The 23,182-nt window shown below is 35.2% G+C and overlaps 2 protein-coding genes and 1 long non-coding RNA gene across 3 annotated transcripts; 2 read left to right on the forward strand and 1 right to left on the reverse strand.

The window, feature by feature from the left end:
• Positions 1 to 174: 174 nt before the first annotated feature.
• On the forward strand, positions 175 to 6,030 carry LOC136812674 (uncharacterized). Its single transcript, XM_067069200.1, has 3 exons — positions 175 to 263; positions 3,119 to 3,435; positions 5,665 to 6,030. Exons 2-3 carry the CDS (start codon positions 3,127 to 3,129, stop codon positions 5,968 to 5,970), a joined length of 615 nt encoding a protein of 204 aa, XP_066925301.1. The 5' UTR covers positions 175 to 263; positions 3,119 to 3,126; the 3' UTR covers positions 5,971 to 6,030.
• A 7,893-nt stretch (positions 6,031 to 13,923) lies between these two features.
• LOC136812665 (uncharacterized) lies at positions 13,924 to 14,605 on the reverse strand. The gene is made up of 2 exons (XR_010847382.1): positions 14,429 to 14,605; positions 13,924 to 14,136 (listed from the first exon to the last, which is right to left on the reverse strand). It is a non-coding gene; the product is annotated as an uncharacterized lncRNA (long non-coding RNA).
• Positions 14,606 to 19,347: 4,742 nt separating this feature from the next.
• LOC136812662 (uncharacterized) lies at positions 19,348 to 21,427 on the forward strand. Its single transcript, XM_067069188.1, has 3 exons — positions 19,348 to 19,351; positions 19,884 to 20,162; positions 20,670 to 21,427. Exons 1-3 carry the CDS (start codon positions 19,348 to 19,350, stop codon positions 20,948 to 20,950), a joined length of 564 nt encoding a protein of 187 aa, XP_066925289.1. The 3' UTR covers positions 20,951 to 21,427.
• Positions 21,428 to 23,182: the final 1,755 nt, after the last annotated feature.

Here is a 23,182-nt window from a genome sequence, read left to right on the forward strand (position 1 = left end):
TATTAAGGAAAATTCAAAATTTCGAAAATAAATTTAGCATGTATAAATTTCTGAATGTAATATTGTTACAAATATGAAAATGTATCTAAATTTTAAGCAAAATTTAAAAAAAATATAGGTCTGTAAAATACATCTTCTGGATGTTTTCGAAAATTTCGGTTCCGGCAAAACATACCCCACCTCTCGCCACATCTCCGTCTACCATTTTTATTCGATCTTTTACATCTCTCCAGAAAACTTGTATTGGTGGAGAAAACTTTAAGGTAAGAAAATCGTATGATATCTGCCCAATCCTTTACTCCCCTTTCCACTGCACCAGTTTTTCTTGCTCTTTAATACTCATTTTATGGACTCGTTCATCTAATTTGTAACACCACCCTTGCTGGTGTATCCAGGACGGCCTTTACTTTCCACATAGTGATTTTTCTAGGCACTTTTTAATGTCCGTATATAGACAGGCAGCTGACGACATCTAAAATCTGGACGACTTTGGGACAAACGTCGAGTTGATTTTTCTTGTTCCCTATATATCTACTGATCCAAAAAATTTTACTCAGGCGTCCGAAAATTTATTTAACGGACATGTCCGGTAGTAATTTGTCAAATGATGACGTCACCACCAAAAGTGAAAATTGATTTCAGCATATAATAATGATATATATACCATTCGATGCATTTTTCGATCTAGATTCTAAATCACATCAGTCTCAATAGGTAAAAATTTAGATTTCAAAAGTTATGACTTAAATTTGACATGTGATTTTGGTCAATCATGAACGACCCTCAACATGGCCCGAGAATTCTCGGGCCAAAACTTTAATTGGAATTTGCGTAAAGCCCGAGTATGGCCCAAGCTGGCCCGATAATTCGGGCCGTGTTCGGGCCACACTCTGGCCACACTCGGGCCAATTTTTGAAAACATGATTTAAACAGGCGTGTAATTTCAGGACTGAATTTTTTTAACATTTTCTTTGAGAAAAACTTGGTTTCTCTTAATTATATTAAATATATGAATGTTGTGAATTCATATAAATATTAAATGTCTTAGGTATTTGGTATGAAAACATAGTTATAAATATACTTAGGGTGGAAATATTTGCTAGTAAACTGGTCCTGGTTCTAAACTGAAGCGTGTCCACGGGAAGCTCGTAAAGTTTTTTTGTGCCATATAAACAAACAGACAAATCTTATTTTGTACTATTTTGTTTGCCGTGGCGCTTAGTTGAGGAAATACGGTACCTAACTCAGGAGTTTACTAGGCTGCTGGCACCCATTACAGTAACGGATTCAATTTGATTTTGAACGATTTGATAACAATTAGAATCTAGATCAAAACATTTGAAAGAGAATTCGTCATTCTTTTTGTCAAATAGGCTGTTGGAAAATAAAATGTCGGTTATTGAAGTTGCAAGAGATCTGTCGCATGGTTTGCGCATTAAGTTTAACTGAGCGCCATGTGATTTTCTGCTATTGAAAAATCTCCTCACTTCATTTTTAAATGCAGTTAACTTTTTTAAAAGCTCAAGGATTATAAATATTCAGAATAGATTTAAACTCTGTCATATTGCTAGATATCTGTTTGTATGGTTTGCACCTGAGGTTCAACTGAGTGCCATGCATGTGATAGCCTCAGTTGAAATCATGTTTTGCTTTTGAGAATTATCACAACTATCCTCAAATACCTTCTGTAGTTTTCTCTGTTGACAGTCTTGGTTATTACATGAAGGTAATAAAGATATAGATGGAGAGAAAACGTCTCGGTAATGACCTAAATGGTCGTTGAAATCTTTTTAATAAATCTATTCAAAGCGGCTTTTCTTTGATGTACCATCATTGGAAGCGAAAAAATCCAAAATGTAAATTTATAAGAACAGAAAGAGGCTGGTCCGTTGATTTTGAAAAACTTAATTTTGCAAGAAATCTTAGTTAAAATGCGATTCGAAATAGTTTCAACTGATTTAAGGATAAAAGAATATATTAATTTCATAAGGATATATTTTTGGGCTTGGCATTTTGTAAACATTGAGAGTCGCATCACATTATTATTGAAAGTTTCTTATCTTAAAATCTTCACGTCTAAGTGAGCAGCGGTTTTCATACAAAATGATCGATACAAGGTTCCTAATCGTAACACGTAATTCTTTTTTAAATCTATTGATGGCTTTATGGGCAGCTTCCCCTAGAAGTTTGGAGTATTGTGCTTATTATGTGAAGATTTTAATGGTTATTATAACCTCAACTTTAAAAAAGTCTTATGAAATTTTCTGTTTGTTATTTGCAAATTGACTGTTTCTGTCCTTGAAGAACTGTTAGAGGTTCTTGCATTGCTGGGTGCGGCCAAGTTCCTGAAATTTGAGGCTACAAGTCCAAGTGATCTAAGCATCTCTGAGCCGGCATCCCCCCACAAAGGTTGGGGAGCTACACCTAAAATTTGGCAAAAACAGAGTGGGAGCTGTCTCACTTCTTTTATGAAAAGGGGGTCCTTATATCTAGGCAGACAAATCGTTTCAAACATAAGTTCAGGGACCTAAACTTGTTCTTTGTAATGTATAGTCCTATCGTGACAGTACCTTTGATCTTGTGTCTTGCTAAAAAAAATTGCAAAAAAATTCAAGAAATTAAGGTTACCTTTGATAAAATTTTGTCTGCAATACCTTCAGCCGACTATTTGTCCTTAATATTTCTTTTGCAAAGTAGTACTGTCAAAGTGGTTGTTATAAAACGAGAGTTCTGATGATATTTAATCTCTTTGCTAGGGCTCTGTAATTTTAAGACAATCGTTTAATGGACATGAAACATTCTGAAAGGTGGGGGACGTTTGGGGGGGGGACCTAAATTTGGTGGGGGGCTTTTAACCCCAGTCAGAGCCATGGCTGGTTTTTGGATTTTTGTATGCTTTTATAAAAACATGTTAATTTGCTGTAACAAAATTTAAAAAATGTAGGCAGCAAAATTTAATCTCCGAAATCTTTTACATTTTTTCTGTCAATTAAAGTTTTCTGATTTAGGCACAACTCGACGAAGTTAATTTTCAGGCACTCCCACAAAACTTCAATTGATTCTAAATTTTAGAACATTGCTGGTAGTGGTACAAATCATTTTGCTATTTTCCTTTTAGTTTCCACAATGGGTGCCTATAAATATTTGGAAGAATTGTACAAAAGGAAGCAGTGTGATTTGCTTCGATTTTTATTCCGTGTTCGATGCTGGCAATTACGTCACTTGAACACCATCCACAGAGCATCAAGACCAACACGTCCTGACAAAGCCCGACGACTTGGATACAAAGCTAAACAAGGTTACGTTGTATACCGTGTCCGTGTTCGACGTGGTGGACGCAAGAAGCCTCTTCCAAAAGGTATCACTTACGGTAAACCAAAGGGAGAAGGTATCAACCAAATCAAATTCCAAAGAAGCATCAGATCTGTTGCTGAGGTGAGTTAAAATTTTCTTTGGGTGTTCCAAATGTTTCCTTTCAATATATACAAGTCCAAATGATGAATAAAATGATGATTTCCGTTCTACTGAAAAGTGAATGATGGTTTTTCTACATGATCTGATGGACAGTTCTCTTTTTCTTCAAAAAATCCACAGTAATTAATGCTGTGTACACGTTTTTTTTTTTTAAGAAACACACTTTTAAGAAACACGAGGCTCAGAATGCCTAAAAACTAAGAAACATCTAAGAAACATGCTGAGGCTGAGAATGAGAAAATAGCATTTTTTAATTCGTTTTTTTTTTAAGAACCTTCCAATCAAGGTTCCAGAAATATACATACATAACAGTTAGAAACACTTGAGAAAGTCAGAAAATCAATATAGAAGATAGGAAAGTACCGTAGATTAGTCAATTAGACTATTGTATTATCGACATGCGTCCTTTAAGCTTGACAAAGTTTTAGAAACATGTAAGAAACATTTAAGGCTCAAAAGGCCGATTTCTTAAGAAACATTGAGGCTGCTTGGGAAAACTAGTTTCTTAAAAGAAAAAAAACGTGTAGATGTCTCCTTACAAGTTTGTAGATAGGATTAGGCTAAAATAGGAAAGACATTGAGCAACATACAGTGTTAAAAGTTCTTCCGTCTCAGACGGATTTCCGTCTCAGACGGATTTCCGTCTCAGAGAAGTATATAGAGAGGCTTTTCCGTCTCAAAGTTCTGCATAATTCACCAAACATTCAAGAATATGTACTGATTTGCTGTGTAAAATCCATTTTCCGTCTCAGACGAAAATCTTGCTTTGACCACTGAACATATTTTTCCTAACAATTATTGTATTTTTTGCGGGGATTATACCTGAAAACCTATCCAAGATTCTGTATGATGAACAAAAAGTGATTTCCGTTCTACTGACATCTTCAGTGATGGTTTTTCTACATGATCTGACAGAAATTTTTTAATTAAGTCAACCAAGTTGAACTTCCCCTTTCTGGAAATCTGAAATTTTGTCAATAATGAATAAAATGATGATTTCCGTTCTACTGACTTATTCAGTGATGCGTTTTCTACATGAGCTGAGACACGAATTGTTACAAATACAAGGTTTTGAGATGTCCTTGTTTTACTATTTTTGGTAATTAAAAAAAAAATCTTAACTATTGCTTTTTATTGTATTTTATCATTTGTTTACTAACTTCACTTGAGAATTGGCTGTGTGGTCTTTTGTTGTTTTTGATATTTACAGCTTGGTCTACCTTAATGCTTGTTAACCCAGTGTAGACAGATTTTAGGCTTTACATGCGCTGCCTTTAGATATTGGAATGTAAATTACTTTAGCACGACCAGGCGGTAAACCAAAAACATCATCTGGATAACCAGGGTTTATGCCTGAAAGCGTATTTGATATTCTGAATGATGAACAAAAAGTGATTTCCGTTCTACTGACATCTTCAGTGATGGTTTTTCTACATGATCTGACAGAAATTTTTTAATAAAGTCAACCAAGTTGAACTTCCCCTTTCTGGGAATCTGAAATTTGTCAATGATGAATAAAATGATGATTTCCGTTCTACTGACTTATTCAGTGATGCGTTTTCTACATGAGCTGAGACAAGAATTGTTACAAATACAGGGTTTTGAGATGTCCTAGTTTTACTATTTTTGGTAATTTAAAAAAAAATCTTAACTGCTTTTTATTGTATTTTATCATTTGTTTACTAACTTCACTTGAGAATTGGCTGTGTGGTCTTTTGATGTTTCTGATATTTACAGCTTGGTCTACCTTAATGCTCGTTAACCCAGGGTAGACAGATTTTAGGCTTTACATGCGCTGCCTTCAGATATTGGAATGTAAATTACTTTAGCATGACCAGGCGGTAAACCAAAAACATCATCTGGATAACCAGGGTTTATGCCTGAAAGCGTATTTGATATTCTGAATGATGAACAAAAAGTGATTTCCGTTCTACTGACATCTTCAGTGATGGTTTTTCTACATGATCTGACAGAAATCTTTAAATAAAATCAACCAAGTTTGACCTCCCTTCTGAACATTTTGTCAATGATGAATAAAATGATGATTTCCGTTCTACTGACTTATTCAGTGATGCGTTTTCTACATGAGCTGAGACACGAACAGAACTTTGAAGGTCTGACCTGATATATCTGATTGATTAGAACAGGTTAGAATTCTTTCCTACGAATTTTTGTTGTTTTACATGTCAGGAACGTGCTGGACGATACTGCGGAAGTCTCCGTGTCTTGAACTCATACTGGATTGCTCAAGATTCTACCTTCAAATATTTCGAAGTAATCATGGTCGACCCACAACATAAAGCTATCCGAAGAGATCCACGCATCAACTGGATCGTCAAAAGCGTACATAAGCATCGTGAATTACGAGGACTTACTTCTGCTGGACGCAAAAACCGTGGAATTGCCAAAGGACATGGTTATAATAAGGTCAAGTCATCTTCAAGACGTGCCACATGGAAGAAACACAATTTGGTCAGCTTACGTCGTTATCGTTAAGTTATTGCCACCTTGTAATATTTCTCCAATTCAAAATACAAATATGCACCTGGAAGGGAATATTCTCGTTTCTCGAATTCTTCTTTGATTAAATTAATCTAATTCCTTGGCTGAATCTGGCTAGAGAGATACCTTATTTTGGCGACACTAATTTTGACCAAGAAAGTCTTTCGTTTTGACGAGCGGCAAAAATCCTGAACATTTCTAATTTTGGCGAATGACAGCGTAAATCTGTTCTATTTTGTCTTATTTGAAGCTTTTTTTGTGAACTCAAGATTTTGGCAAACTACCTGCAACCGCGAAATTAAATTCCCGTCAAATTTAGTTTATCCAGCTATCCGCCAAATTAAATTCACTCTGAGAAAACTTTTTCGGCCATTTGCGAAATGAAATTTCCGCCAAAATTTCTTCCTTTAAGGTATTAGGTTGCGGAATTAAATAATTTGTTAAAATAATTTTGATCTATCTTTAGAAATTTTGGAAAAACTGGTTTATGAATTTAATCATGAAACTTGCGTTATCAACCTTTGCTTCAGCCGTACAAACTTTTGCGATTTTTTTGAGAAAAAAATTCTTGATAAAATAGAAAATTTGTAAAACTTCTAACTTAAAATAAAATGCAAGATTTATGGCACTTTTTAGCCAAAGGTAAAGTCGTAGAATTCGCGATTTTTCGACCTTTAAAAAGTTTGTGCGCCTAAACAACACTTTTTGAAAACCTCTAATGAAAGTTTTCTTATATCTATAGATGTCTGCAATCCAGACTAATGAACATGGAGCCACTTAGTTTTTTATTAAAAGCTTCGGATGAAAAGTGTTACAATAAAATTTCAGCGCTTGACTAATACCATGAATTTATTATAGACACTGGAAAAACAACGTATAAAACGGTGGAGAGCGAAGCATTGTCTTTCTTTTGTTTAAGAAAACAATCGAGGATCTAGCTTTGTCCGCAAAGGACAACTGTCATGGCGGCTCGAAGTTCTCTGATTCTGAAAAATGATTAATAATCTCTTTTCTAAAAAGTCTTTACCTTTATCTTTTTGTACTTTTACTCGCCAAAAATTTGGAAATAAATTCTAAAATACTTAACGGATACATGTATTGAATAAATCTGTTGTGACAAAAATATCATCAGACAAGAAAAATAAAAGAAAAGGCCTAAAATGACACTGAATTTTAAGTTGGCAATATCTCTCTAACATCTTTCTGAGAAGAGCTAAGATCGACATATATGAGACTTGAGTGTCTTGGCTTCACCGTGGTATGAAAATATTTTGGAGGCTCGTGGTGGATCGGTGGTTTTATTGAGGTTAAATTTTGAAAATTTCTGGTGTCAACATTCAATTTTTCATACATAGCATGTTTTTCGTATCTTTCTTGCAACTTGAAACGTCATAACGACACGTAATTAGCAATTAATTTGATGCGTTCGCCTCTCCAGATGAAAAAAATGATTAAAATTTTACGAAAAATCGTTTAATGAAGGAAGGAGAGTGAACAATAATGTCATTACTGCGGACAAGGCTAGAACATGAGAAATCAATGAAAATATAGCTCGTTGGTTATCCAGTGTCTATAATAAATTCTTGCTAATACTAATTGGAAGCGCCGACTGAATTTTTAAACAATCTTTACTTTGAGTTTTTAGTTTGAATTTGAGCATCTCAATGAAAAACATTTATTGCCTTTCTTTTTATTTGAACTTTATGATACTTCATCAGTGGGAAAATATTTCGCGGATTTCGCGGATATTTGTCACCCGCGAAATTAAGTCCCAATGGAAATTCGGAAAGGCCTTTTATCCGCAAAATATTTTAAACAAAACTCAAAAAATATCAAATAAACTACTTTCTAAATGTTTCAGATCAAAGAAGCGCTGATAATGCATAATAATACACCAACAGACATTCACTCACGATTTGGCAATAAAATACATAAAATCGTTAAAATTGTATTTCCCAATAGTGCCATCCACGAGAATTTATCCCATCAAAGTAATACCACAAGCGATTTAACAGCGCATCGAGTATGTCTGATGGAAATGCCGTTTTCTGATTGCGTATTACTACGCAAATGTTATTACGTGATGAGCCCCGTTCTCAGGAAAGTAGAGGTTTTCGCGCTGCAGTCCATACCAGTCTGTGAGCGGCTAACCATGATTTGTTTTATGGTTTAACATGCGGCAGCCGGTTCCTGGGAATGTTATGGTATCTCATTTCGTAGTGTGAACTTGTTCGCTCGTAGCTTGTGCACTTGCGATACTCAAAAGCTCTCAGCTCAGCTGCTAGATTGTGCGTGCACAGTCAGTACCGCTGACGACTGGTGTATCATAAGGTGCCTTGCTTGAAACTCACCTTTAGGGGGTCTGGGACGAGGTATGGTCGTGTGCCTTTCTCAGATCACCCCTAAGGCAGCAATGCGCTATGTCCCGGACACTCTTTTTCATGACACTCTTAAAATATTGAATTTCAATAGAAAAATAAGAAACTTCAACAAAAATCACCTATTTTCATTGTAGTTTAACTAAAGAACTTCAATTCTTTAAGTGACTTGGATATATTATTGAGTTACTATAGGACACCACCTCCCCGACCGACCAACCCTCCACAGTTCATTTTTCTTATATATTCTTAGGTATTAACCACTAGCGGTATCGGTATACGCATGCGCATTAGTTAGCTCAAACTTCTAGCAGCTGACAATGATTTTGCACGGAAATATTTACAATTAATGACGATGATAAACGATTAATAGAGTAGTGGGTAGTATTCGAATAACTTTACTGCGATGCCAATTAGAATTCAGGTTCCTAGCGAGTTGCTCGAAGACAGCCTGTTGCTCTGGTTAATTCCCAACAATTTTTGGTTATTAGTGGGATTCGAACCGCACATTCAAGTGTTTCGTAGACAGAGTTAGAAAACCAGCGCCTTTACCTGTTGAGCTATAGGGCCATACATAAACTCTACCTCTAACATTAGAGTAATAGCGAGATTATGTAAATTCGATTTCTTTCCGAGATTCAGAAAATGCCTTAAAACAGGTTTTAGTGTAACCTATCAGGAGCATAATAGCAAAAATTTGCCCTGAAGTGACACAATCCACTAGCACGGCCGCTTTTGATGATGGTTCGAATCAAAGGGATCTCCAAAAACAACACAATATTTCAAATGACATTATCATTGATTTTACTCCATTTAATTTACAATTACTACAATTAGGTGTAATCCGGGTATGTGCGGCGGTTAAGGGTATGCTTTTCAAAATAGCAGAAATGCACTGTAAGGGTGGACTTTTGATAAATGTGTATGGGTGGAAATTTCAGCAAATCTAGGAAAATTGCAAATTTTTGTACGAAAATCTTGATTTTTTTGCTCTAAAAAAGTTTAAAATATGAAAAAATGCACTGTAAGGGTCCGATTTTTTTCTGCACTGTAAGGTAAAAGCCAATAATTACTCCGCACATACCGTCAGTTGGTAAACCCACTGCACCCCCCCCCCCCGGGGGTGTAATATTCTTACAAAACATTTACATGAAATTTACATAAAGATTAAGAAACGTTGTATTTCTTTTCGATACTTAAAGTTTCTTGCTTACGCATTCATCAGTTGATTAGAAATAACTATCATAACAAAATTCTACGTTTATTTAAAAAATTCAATACAGCGTCTTCATGTAAAAAAATTGACGTCAATCATTAGAATCGAAGTTTTCAAGTGTTTGTTTATGTGCCGGCATTTTGAGATAAGTTCAGATCTAGAGTGCAGTAAATTGTCTCCGCAAAGAGATTTCAAATTTTTCGTTCAAACAAAGATCACATTTCAGGCTGCTTCTGTTGAACGGTTTGCACTTTCTTACAATTCGCCATGTAACTTTAGGCTTGGTCTGGTTACGAGAATGCCGCCAAAGTTCGTTCGAGAGCTCGGTTTCATTTTCGTATTTGGCGTGGTTGAACGATTTCTTGTGGTTCGCATATCGCTTTTTGAAGGTTGTTTCTGCGAGACCGATGTAAATTTTTGGTGGTAAATTCTCGTCGTCTGTTGTCAGTGTGGCTTCGTAAACAGTGTTTTTAGCTAAGCAGTTACCGTTCATGGGGCATTGATTTTTGACGATGCAGTTGCATGTTTTGTTTTTTGTTGGTTGTACGATGTCTTGCTTTTTGAGTACATGAAATTTAAATAATTGAAAAATCCTTTGAAATTAGTGATTTATTCTCGTCTTTGCTTGTTGTTTTGTCTTTTGAATCGCTCTGTGAAATAAATTAAGTAAGAGTCATATTTCGGTTAAATTCCTCTACAAGGGAGTCCCAAAGCGTTAAGTTGAAATATTGAAATCAGAAGTCTTTTAAAATACAATGAACCCAGGGACCTCTTTAACCTTAATACACCGCCAATTGCCGCGCAGGCATGTTTTTGTCTGTTTTACCACCCTAAAACCATGCCAGTCTTTTTTTCGCACCTATAGAAAAAAGTGTAAAAGGGAATTGGATCGAGTTTAAGGTGTTAAAACGGACAAAAAAATGCCCACGCGGCAATTGGCGGCTACGGTCGAAAAGGTATTGCAGCAAATTTTCTTTCAGAAATTCTAAAAGTTGGAGAACATTCGCATATCAAATCAAACGGTAGTAAGATTCCAAAATCTTACTCCGAAATACATATCCCCTTCTGATTTATTCCAATAGAAAAACTAAACTGAACTTTTGAGTTATGTCCAGTACTATGACATATTGCAGCTGGCAGCCAGCGGCAGTATCCCACACAAGTTATCTCCATAATGTGATCTCAGACTTAGTTTTGAAACACAATTTTATAAATGGTTATGTTAATATAACGTTAATAACGAAGTTGAAAGTCGTTCTCGGTAAAATTCTCGGAAAAACGACAAAATCTCGATAAACACTCACAAAGATAAATTATGGCAGCACACCATCCCACCTATTATCTCTATAATATGATCTCAGACTTAGTTTTAAAAACAAAATTATATCAATAAACACCTCCTTAAGACAACTTACAGATGGAAACTCCGTGAAAAAACGACCGAAATATAACACACGTTTCTGATCAGAATCCCAGCGCGCTATCCGTTGAGCCACACTGGCACATCAAATCACAAAATTTGGAAATACTTATAGAATGACAAAAAAGACGGGGGTAATGTTATTATAATATGGGCAAAATTGCCCCTTTTTAAACCTGACTGAAATTAGAGCCGTTACTAGCAACCCTGCGGGGCCCAAGGCGCCGAGTATGCACCCGGCACAGTGACAAGCCGTTACTAGCAACCATTGCCTAAGCAATTCCAAACAACAAAACCCCCGGAAGATTTAAAATGTCGGAATGATCACTATATAAGAGTTTTTTTTCCGTTTTGCTCGTGCAGCCAGCAGCAAATTTCATGAAAAAAAAAGAACGAAATATAACACACGTGGCCTGGCTATTTTGGCACGTGGTGCTATGGGGTGTATAGGTATATAGGTATATAGGTATATGTACCCCACGAAATCCGTGCCAACGGCAGACTTCGTCCAACGGTTTTGCTCGTGCAGCCAGCAGCAAATTCCGTGAAAAAAAGAACGAAATATAACACACGTGTCCTGGCTATTTTAGCACGTGGTGCTATGGGGTATATAGGTATAGAGGTATATGTACCCCACGAAATCCGTGCCAACGGCAGATTTCGTCCAACGGTTTTGCTTGTGCAGTCAGCAGCAAATTTCGTGGAAAAAAAAAAGCGAAATATAACACACGTGGCCAGGCTATTTTGGCACGTGGTGCTATGGGGTATATAGGTATATAGGTATATGTACCCCACGAAATCCGTGCCAACGGCAGATTTCGTCCAACGGTTTTGCTCGTGCAACCAGCAGCAAATTTCGTGAAAAAAAGAACGAAATATAACACACGTGTCCTGGCTATTTTAGCACGTGGTGCTATGGGGTATATAGGTATATGTACCCCACGAAATCCGTGCCAACGGCAGATTTCGTCCAACGGTTTTGCTTGTGCAGCCAGCAGCAAATTTCATGGAAAAAAAAGAAGGAAATATAACACACGTGTCCTGGCTATTTTAGCACGTGGTGCTATGGGGTATATATAGGTATAGGTATATGTACCCCACGAAATCCGTGCCAACGGCAGATTTCGTCCAACGGTTTTGCTTGTGCAGCCAGCAGCAAATTTCGTGGAAAAAAAAGAGCGAAATATAACACACGTGGCCTGGCTATTTTGGCACGTGGTGCTAGAGGGTATATAGGTATATAGGTATATGTACCCCACGAAATCCGTGCCAACGACAGACTTCGTCCAACGGTTTTGCTCGTGCAGCCAGCAGCAAATTCCGTGAAAAAAAAAACGAAATATAACACACGTGTCCTGGCTATTTTAGCACGTGGTGCTATGGAGTATATAGGTATATGTACCCCACGAAATCCGTGCCAACGACAGACTTCGTCCAACAGTTTTGCTCGTGCAGCCAGCAGCAAATTTCGTGAAAAAAAAGAAGGAAATATAACACACGTGTCCTGGCTATTTTAGCACGTGGTGCTATGGGGTATATAGGTATATGTACCCCACGAAATCCGTGCCAACGGCAGATTTCGTCCAACGGTTTTGCTTGTGCAGCCAGCAGCAAATTTCGTGGAAAAAAAAGAGCGAAATATAACACACGTGGCCTGGCTATTTTGGTACGTGGTGCTATGGGGTATATAGGTATATAGGTATATGTACCCCACGAAATCCGTGCCAACGGCAGATTTCGTCCAACGGTTTTGCTCGTGCAGCCAGCAGCAAATTTCGTGAAAAAAGAACGAAATATAACACACGTGTCCTGGCTATTTTAGCACGTGGTGCTATGGGGTATATAGGTATATAGGTATATAGGTACCCCCACGAAATCCGTGCCAACGGCAGATTCCGTCCAACGGTTTTGCTCGCGCAGCCAGCAGCAAATTTCTTGGGGAAAAATGAAAAAAACAAAATATAACACACGTGGCCTGGCTATTTTGGCACGTGGTGCTATGGGGTATATAGGTATATAGGTATATGTACCCCACGAAATCCGTGCCAACGGCAGATTCCGTCCAACGGTTTTGCTCGTGCAGCCAGCAGCAAATTTCGTGGGAAAAAATGAAAAAATTTTTACATTCATATTCGAGCATTGATTTTTAAACAAAAGGCTCATTGTTTTTTGTAATTTATTATCCGAAGTTTTGACATAAACTATATATTTGTTTCTTACCTCAAGCATAATTAACATTTTTTTCGGAAATTTTATTTGTTACCTAGGTAACAATAAATAGAAGTCAATTACACTTGTTTGCTTCGATTTGCTCCTATCATCTTGACACCTTTCTGAAGATTGCTAACTTTTTTGACGTCACTCAGTAATTATTATGTTTGTCGGAGTTGACTTGGAACACGTGGTGAGCAGCAGCTGAGCTAGCCAGTACCTTCCCACAAATCAAATTTTTTCTTTGTTTTATGGTCAGTTAAGTCGCGATAAAAAAGCGGTTTTCGTCTGACAGGCTACAGCTGAGCAGGATACAAAAAATTTAGACGGGCTGTGAACATTCCCAAAAATTTGGCTCTATAATGATTTAACCTTTTCGTTCTTACTGTCCGTAAATTCACCTATCCGGTCAAGATTTTAAGTTATTGATATGTGTCTTAACGATCGATTACCTGGAGATGTTTTTTTCATTTTCAATTGAATTTAAAATGACGACGTTTTAAGTTTCAGCCGTTGAAAATTTTATTTCATTCATTATTATATTATTGGTGTAATAATTGAATAATTGGGAAATTAGAACGGGGACTTCAAAGAATATTTTTTTACGCTGTCATCTTGTTAAATTTCAATTGTTATAATTGATCATTCTTTTAATGCATTGCCGAAAATAATTGTCGATCGGCCCTGTTTTTAAAGGATAAATGTGACAATATAAACACGGGTGAAAGAAGGACCGTAATGTTGTACGACTCAAATTCTTAACAATAAAATTCGGATGAGGACCCATAGCATAATCTGTTATAAAGGATCTCAATACTAATTTTTTTTGTAACATAGTATTTACATTGATAAAAAAGATAATACAACTTAATTTTGCTACTATTGATGATAAAGTAAATATTCTCTAAACTAAAAATATTCGCAGGAGTAAGAACCTAACCCCTTGTGAATAAAACCCATCTGACCGGCATCTATATTTTAACCGCTGATAGGATTCGGTTAAAAATTGGGAAGCTGTCATTAAATATACCCAAAAAAAGATCTTCACGATGTTCACCACGTGCAGAAAAACAAATCTATTTATCTAATTTTCGTCAGCGGTAGCAAGAAAAAACCTAATCAACCGACCGCCTTTTTAACAAATTTAAAAGCACATCAAGAGATTATGTATGAATGTAGTATACTGTACACGTTGTTTTTTCTACAAAGCACAAAGCATATAAGAACATGAGTCTTGGGAAACTCTAAAGCATGTAAATCCTTAGTAAATAACATAATAAAAATACTCATAAAATGCCAAAAATAAGAATATTTTTTAGGCTCAAATGCATAGGCTCTTATTTAGTTCTTATAAAAACGTGTAAAAATCTTAAAAGAAACAAAAGAATTAAAACACGCAAATATCATACATAATCACATCCATCCAAAATCACAAATTTTTCATCAATCAATTAAGTGATGTATTAATTGTGTAATGTATTCGATTTGAGTAATTAATTATTGAAAAGCCAATTAATTTAATTAATTAATTCATCCACTAATTAATGAAAAGCCCGAAAAATTAATTTCTTTGTTAAGTCTGTTAAGTAAAATCAAACTAAAAATGGCAGCATGACATGAATGTAGGACCAGCACACTCCTCATTAGAAATACTACCATCACAGTCTACACGCTTTTTTTTTTATAAGAATGGTGTAAATCCATTTCATCATGGATATTCTTAACTGTTTAGGGAAAATCATCTTAAAATATTCTTACAGTACATTCTTAGGTTAGGATCCTAATTCATACTAGATTTAACATTTACTACATACGTCTCAAGCATAAAATGGCACTTTCGTAAAAGGAGTGAGCCGTGAGCCGTACTTGAGGATAATTCATAATTTATAATTGAAAATGCTCTTAAAATGGCATTCTTAGCTTTAGTAGCCAAATTCCATGATGGTGATATTCTTAGCATATTCTTAGTTTTTTGGCCATTTTCATCATGGACATTCTTATAAAGTGTATTCTTATAAAAAAAAAAGCGTGTAGCGTTTTATTCGTTTATTACCGTTCATATACCGGGTGACCCACGAAAAAGTTCGGACAGTTTTCGGCGTCTCGAGGCCGAACAAATGTCTCAAAGTGCTTGAAATTTTAATATGTAGAAAGTAGATATTCTAACTTAAAGTTTGAGCTATTACTTTTTAAATTTGACCTACAAGTTCCCTACTTATGACCTTTTAAAGTCAAAATTCACTTTTCGGAAAGAGCTAAATTACGTCAAAAAAGAGGTATCAAATTGTTTTATTATCAATCAATCAAGCAAGGTCGTTAAATCGTTAGAAAAGAGCATGTTAGATATTTTTATTCAATTTTAAAACTTTTTAAAACTTTTTTTAGATTCTTTACTTTCACAAAATTTATTAACAAGTTATTCGTTCAGAAAAGAACCACCACCATGCACTTTCTAGCATATTCTAGGCAAACCCACACTCTATGTTCTTTCATAAGACGCGACATTTTCATAAAGAAGGCAAATTTTGCCTATTTGCAAAATATTTTTGATAAAAATTTATATAAATCTACTTCGTTGTTAATTTATTATTTTACAAACTTTAATTACCTACAACACTAATTAACAAGGTCGTAAATCATCAGCACACTCGAAAAACACAATGTTAAAGATAAAGAAAACAATTATAATTTGATACCTCATTTTTGACGTGTTTTTTCACTTTCCAATAATTGAATTTTGACTTTAAAAGCTCATAAATGAAGAACCACTGAACCAAATTTAAAAAGTAATAGCTAAAAGTTTAAGTTAGAGCATCCTCTATCTTTTAAAAAAAAGATTGAGTTTATATTACTTTTATTTCAGAACCTAGCCAACGAAAACCGTCCGAACTTTTTCGTGGGTCACCCGGTATAAATATTTTGTTTCGTAAATATCGAAGTAGAATCATTTATCGCGATGAAAAAATTCGTTTTTGAATAACCAGTCAAGTTGGTAAATTCGTTTTTTCCAACGTGGATTTTTTACATGTGATGACAGAAACCACGCCAAATATAACATTGGTGGGCATCCATTTCCTGGAAATAAAGCAAATATATATTATTCAATTGAATTGAATTGCATTTTAATTGATTTAAGAGTTAGCCTATACATAGTAGCCTAAGCAGTAGCGAAAAATAAAATCGACGTCGACATTACTCCACGTCGAAAAATCGTCAAAGTGGAACTCACCAAGGAACAATACAAAACTATTGGTTTTTGGTGAGGTAATCAAAAAACCATAAAAACTCGCGAGAAACTTGTATATTTCAGTGGCGGGGGTCTGAAATTTACACCGGGGGAGTGTTTAATACTATGTAAGAAAGTATGTTTTACCTGAAAAAAAACAGATACAAAATCAAAAGTATCACAATCGCCATAAGGACTCGAAAAGAATTTTCTTCGAATAAACTTCGGCCAAAGTGCATTTTTGAAAAAACAGTCGCCATCAAATTCTTTCAACATGTTTGATCTTTTTCTTTTCACTCTTTGTCAATGCTTTTAGCTTTCGAAAGTGGGAAAGCATTTCTTCCAACTCCATCTTTGTAATTTACAATTTCTGTTTTTACTAAAAGATAAAAGTGTCTGTACACTACCTTTTTCAGATAACTCAATTAACGAGAAGAAATCTTTTTTTCACGACAATTACCATAAAAGGCATGAAAAGATTCGAGATTTCTCTTTCGTTTTCGGCTTTTTGTCGTATGTCGTTTGAATGACATTTGTTTTAACACTTTTATTTTCGTTAGTTGTAATTTTTGATTGACGGCTTCATATTATGGAGATAAAAGGAAGAGAGATGTTTACGAACTGTGCAGCTGGCTGCCAGAGGATAAATGTCATAGTACTGGACATGAATGTGATATTTAAGTTACGTTTTTATATTACGCCTCTGGTCAAAACTTATCTAGGAGCGTTTAAGTTTACTCCACGTACACACTTTTGTACCCTAAAAGAGGCTTAAAATTTTCTCAGCTATTTTTCAAATTTAAGGGTAAGATTGTTCTTATACTTTTGTTCTTAGGTTTTTGCAGAAATATAACCTCATATTGTTCATGGTCTTCATAGAACTTTACAAGAAGGATTGGTCTGGAATGGAGAAAAGTCAAATTCTTCACATTCTTCATTGTTTAAAACTTGGAAGCAGCCCTGAAAACAACCCTGTATCAGTAGCAGTTGTAATTTTTCACCTTTAGAAAAGCGCAAACATCATCACCGCCTAATCGCCTGGTCGAGGTCAAGAACTAAGGATGATTAAATTCGATCAAAACAAGACAAATGCTAAATGGACCTACCTAACAATGAGATTCAGATAAAAATAGAAAAATTGCCAAAGAGTAAGAAAATGCAATGAGGAGCTTGATAAGATAGATCAGAGATGAACATTATATATAAGTCATATCCAATTTTTGTTGACTAAAGAATTCATGCCAGGCAAGGACTTGAACAGCGATAGTCGGCCGGAAAAAAATTTTTCTCAAAAAATCGAACTCGGTCATTGCGAAAACGCATCTTTCTGCAAAAAATCAGAAAAAACTAAAGATGAATATTTGAGAAAACGTCAAGAAACAGGTTTTTCCGGCTTACTTCCGGCATTTTCGGCCGGAAAAAAATGTTTTTTCAAAAATCGGGCTCCATCACATTTTAGGTATTATCATTTTGCATCAGTGTGCAAAATTTCATAAAATAATATAAAGTACAGCTCGAGAAATTCAAGAAATACTGTCTTTGTGTGGCGAAAATAGGTTGTTCCGGCGATTTTTAAATAGTTCCGGCTTCAAAAATCAATTTTATTGAAAATTGAAACATGCTTGATAGTGGGCATTGCTATTAATAATGTTTTTGAATGAAAAACCAATTATAAGGAAAAAGTCCAATGAAAATCCAGAAAAACGGCGATTTCCAGCATTCTCAAAAATCGGACTCCGCCATATTTTGGGCATTGTTGATACGCATCTTTGAGCAAAAAATCAGAAAAAACTAATGAGCCAATCCTGAGGGGATCCTGAGAAAAGCTGGTAACAGACGGATGGACGGACATCGACGGTTAATTTATAGGACCTCCGAGGTATGTCCAAAAAAAATAAATCACTAAATTGACGAATGCATTTCCCCTCTCTTGAAAATACCCCAAAAATTTCCAAATCAAAAAAACAAAAAAATTAGGGAAATCCAAAGGTGGATGAAGGTAACAAAATGACAGCTTCGAGCAATCCAAGTTGCTAAAAAGGTAAGAAAATTTTTGGTCAAGTTATGCAAACAATATCTTGAATTACAGAACATTTCGAATATGTAAGGGTTTCGATAATCAGCAGCCTACTGGTCTTTCTGTATTTGATAACTTGTAGGCGTTGATTTTGCTTGATGAATAACATCTCTAATAATTGACACACCTTATCCACTCTCCTACCTAGGCGACATTTGAAAAAACTTGAATAAAGTTGCACAACTTTGATGGAAAACTGCTTACAAGCTGGCATCAATTAGAAAAAACTGGCCTCAAATGGGTCAGAGTATCATTTAAAATTCCTTAAAAGAGATAACGAGTTTTTAAAGTAGCTATAGAAACTTGATTTAATGATGGAATAACGAGACTTAGAAGGCGTTATTTGCAAACCGTTAATAAAAATACTATAGAGGGATGATTCATTTTTAAATGATCCCTTCCAGTTTCCAATTATTAAAAACGGGTTTAAATTTTTAGTATAAATAGCACATTGGAAATGATAGTTTAGCCATTGAAATCAGGCATTGAACTCTGCTTAATCCAAGAAGTTGTATCCTTTCTAGTATCCAGAAGCTGCTGGTAGCAAGATGAAGACTTTAATATCAATGGCAATCATTGGCTTGGTTGCTGACACCGTTTTGTCAGCTGTGACAGGTATCTTAGTATTCGTTGCTTTCTTGTGGTAAATTCTTGACGTGACAGTCAAATTTACGTCATTTTTCCTGGAGCTGACTACCTTAAGGGAAGAAATTTTGGCGAAAAGAAAATTTTGCAGATTTAGCCAAAATCTGTCAAATTAAGTTTCCACTATAAATTTAATTTTATGCGTCATCAGCAAAATTAAATTCCCGCCAAATTTAAATTGTTGCATTTATTCCCCAAATGTGTGCTATTTCAGGCCTTAAAACAGGCTTTTTCTCTTTAGATAGGCTTCATCCGCCAAATGAAGTTTCTGTCAAATTTAATTTTTCAATCCATCTGCCAAATTAAATTCCCGAAAAAACTTCTTCCCTTAAAGTAAAACTTAAACTTTATTTAATTGTTATTAAAAAATAGAAAATAGAAAAGCAAGGGTCGAATTCGAATTCGTTTTTAGGTGCGTTTACGATAAGAAATGGCTTGACTTTACGCATATCAAGAATTGCGAGCATTGTTTTTGAAATTGTAAACGTAGATAAGTGTACGTTTAAAAGTTTAAAGTTAAGAGCTTTAAAATTCAAAGTCACAACTAACAGTGTATAAGATAATGCACTGCGCAAAGGAAAACTCCGATTTTACGAACTTGAAGTTATCGATATTTGCTGAAAATTCCCCACTCTTACAGTACACTTGATAAACTATATTCAAATTTAAATTTGACTGAGCCTCTCCAATGTAAAACAATCAAACTAGACGACACATATCTTCTTTTTTCACAGTGGCTAACCCGGCGTACGTTGGTACATTTGAAAACCTCCAATACGTCGAAGGAGTTGATAAGAATGATTGGCATTACGTCACAATCACATACAACGCTGCTTCTAAAAGCTACACATGGTCCAACCAAGCAGGAGTCTCATGGTCCTTATATCCTACAAGCAAGTCTGGTGAATTGAGAGTTGGACAAGATTGTCCCTATTACTCAACAGGACATACAATTGCAAATTTTACTGCTGACGGAGTTTATGGCCCTTGGGATGAATTCTATTCCCGTAAAGGTAGGTTTAAGAATAGCTCTAAAGAGCCGATATTTATGTAAACAGCCCAGTAATCCAAGACTTCTTAGCAGTCTTTCGATTGTCAACTGTTAGCCATCCATGAACGTGGAAAAAGCTGGGAATCGCACCGAGAAAAGCTAGAGAAAACCACTCACGAAAAAAAAAACACAATTTCAGTAAAATGTAAACTTAGCCATATTTTGTTACAGAAAACATTCTTTGTGTCAGTCTGAACCCTTTAGATCACTGAACCATCTCCTATATTTGTGATACGCCTCCATCAAGCGGGTAGACTGGGGAGACTTCAGCCTCCCCACTTTTGAGCAAATGAGATTTTTTTCTCAAATTCCTAGCGAATTTTATCTCATTTTAAGCCTTCAGCCTCCCCACTTTTACGGTTGTTTTGCCGGGCCTGTCCATACGTAATCTTCCGAAATTTGACCCTTTTTACAAGCGGCAGGAGGCAAGATAAAGTACTAATATGTTGGATTTTATTCTTTTATTTAGTTGGAAATCCATTGTTATGTGGAGACTTTGAGAATCACAAATACGACGTCAAAGGCAAAAACGATTGGCATTACGTTCACATTGATTACGATGAATCCACTCAAAAATACACATGGTCCAACAGAGCCGGAGTCAAATGGTCCATGTATCAGACTAATGTTTTCAACAAGTTGAGAGTTGGAGAAGACTCAACGTATTATGAAGGAGGGTACAAAGAAGCCACTTTCAATGATAAAGGGATCGTTGGCCCATTCGGAGAATTTTACGATAAAGAATCGTAAGATACTGTCGTGTTTCAATGAAATTCTAAACACACCACCAAATTAACCCGTGGATTCGTGCAGACACCCGAGGTTACATAATCTCAGGAAGCCATTTATCCCCTTCCCCATTTCCCCCTATTCGCATAATTGAAGTCAATTTCTAAAACTCAAAGGCTGTTTGCCATTACCCCTTTTGTTTGACCCCTTTAACTACTTTCAAACCCCCTATTTAATTACCTTCCTGTTAAGCCTTCTTTATATTTATTTTACGACTTATAATTTTGAGATACTAAGGCTAACGCCATTAACCCCAACCCATTATGTAATCAGGCAGTAGGGACCTAGTATATATAGAGGTCAAATTTTCTTTGTAAGTAGACAAGTAAACAAATGAAGTTATTTTCAACCTTCATCGATTTATTTTCACAATGTAAGTGTAACATTTTTTTTGTATCTTTAGGAGCTGGTTATGTTAAAGATTATTTTTGTAGGGAACTAACTTTGTCTCAAAGTTCATTCTGCACTCATCTCCCTTTTGTTTTAATATGTACTCTATCTGATCATGAAATTTAGTAAGTTCAGATCGAGGGCTCGGTAATCTCATTAAACCGCCCATTGAACCACTCTTTATATTAGACTGTTTCGACACTGTCAACATTTTAAAAAGCTTCTTTGAGTTTGAACTTCTTAAAAGCTGAATCGATGTTTTTAAATCATTTCGACCAATTTATCCAAAACCCCTTTTCAGATTTTCTCTGTTTTGATGAAAATTAGATTTTTTTAAAAGGTAAGACAAGTAGGGCCTCGACAATACATTTAAAAACATTGTTTTTGGCGATGAGAATATTTGCGCGATTTATAGGATAAATTTTTGATAAAATATAAAAGTGGTGTCTCCATAACTCGAAAACTTGTACGAGGCATCTGACTTATAGATGTTTGAGTTATGGAGAGTTCATTGTGTCATGTTTTATATCTTTTATGGGAAAATTTGGTAACGCAATACATATATAACATATTTTTTTACTGACTAAACTTTAATCGATGATGTGATGATCACATTTTCAAAATTTTCCTTAACAAATACTCTTAGGTTCCAAATAAACGCCCCCCCCCCCCCCCGCTTGTTAATTTTTCGAAAATTTTCCAACCCCCCGGACCTTATTAGGACCCCCCCCCGTTTATTAATCTCTAAGAATATTTTCAGCTGTCAAAGAGAAGGCTCCTTATTTTGCTCTAAATAGCCTGATTTTAGCCTATTTTTACCTTATTTTTGGGTTTCAGAAGTACAATTTCCATTCCCCCCGGCAATTAGGTCCCCCCCCCCCCGTTTATTAAAATCTAGAAAATTTCCCCCCCCCCCCCCCCCGTTTATTCGAACCCCCCGTTTATTTGGAACCTAAGAGTACATTAGCATTGTTTTTTATAAAATACAAGAAATCCAAACCCGTGAACAGATCTTCCTACAAAATTGCAAGAAACATTTTCCTCTAAAAGATATTCCATCAAAAATAAGAGTCAGTTTTCCTACTAAAATACGAGAAATATTTTCCTTTATCGAAAATATGACAAATCACTTTTCCTTCAAAAATACAAGAAATATTTTTCATTAAAAACAAAAGAAATATATTCAATCGAAAATAAAAGTCACTTTTTCCTTCAAAAATACAAGAAATATTTTTCATAAAAAACAAAAGAAATATATTCAATCGAAAATAAGAGTCACTTTATCCTACTAAAATATAAGAAATATTTTCCTTTATTAAAAATATGACAAATTACTTTTCCCTCAAAAATACAAGTAACATTTTCCTCTAAAAATACAAGAAACGTTTTCAATCAAAAACACAAGACACTTTTTCCTACAAAACTAAGATGTATTTTCCTCTAAAAATACAAGAAACGATTTTCTTCAAGAAAAAAAAGATACAAAAAATACAAGAAATATTTTTCTGAATACAAAAGCTTTCCCTTCAAAAATATAAGAATAGTTTTCTCCAAACAAAGAAAACAAAAAGATACCCTTAAAAAATACAAGAAAAGTTTCCCTTATGAAACACCTAAATCTATTTTCCATTTTAAATTTTGTATACCATTTTCCTCTTAAAATACAAGATCCAATTAAAATAGATAACGTCCCCAGGAGCAAAAAGACTTAACAACAGTACAGTAGAGTCAGAGGATCAAACCCGGGGGTGGGGGTATTTAGGCTAAATACACGCCTTTTATAAGAATAACTTCAATATAATA

This window comes from Clytia hemisphaerica, unplaced genomic scaffold (genome assembly GCF_902728285.1).
Source record: "Clytia hemisphaerica strain Z4C2 unplaced genomic scaffold, Clytia hemisphaerica genome assembly, whole genome shotgun sequence".
NCBI lineage: Eukaryota > Metazoa > Cnidaria > Hydrozoa > Leptothecata > Clytiidae > Clytia > Clytia hemisphaerica.

Bases quoted from the DNA above. Each gene is read 5' to 3' on its own strand.
- LOC136812674 (XM_067069200.1), top strand. From the start codon at position 3,127: ATGGGTGCCTATAAATATTTGGAAGAATTGTACAAAAGGAAGCAGTGT. The intron at 3,436-5,664 runs GTGAGTTAAAAT...TTTACATGTCAG, and splicing joins GCATCAGATCTGTTGCTGAG to GAACGTGCTGGACGATACTG.
- LOC136812662 (XM_067069188.1), top strand. The intron at 20,163-20,669 runs GTAGGTTTAAGA...TCTTTTATTTAG, and splicing joins TGAATTCTATTCCCGTAAAG to TTGGAAATCCATTGTTATGT.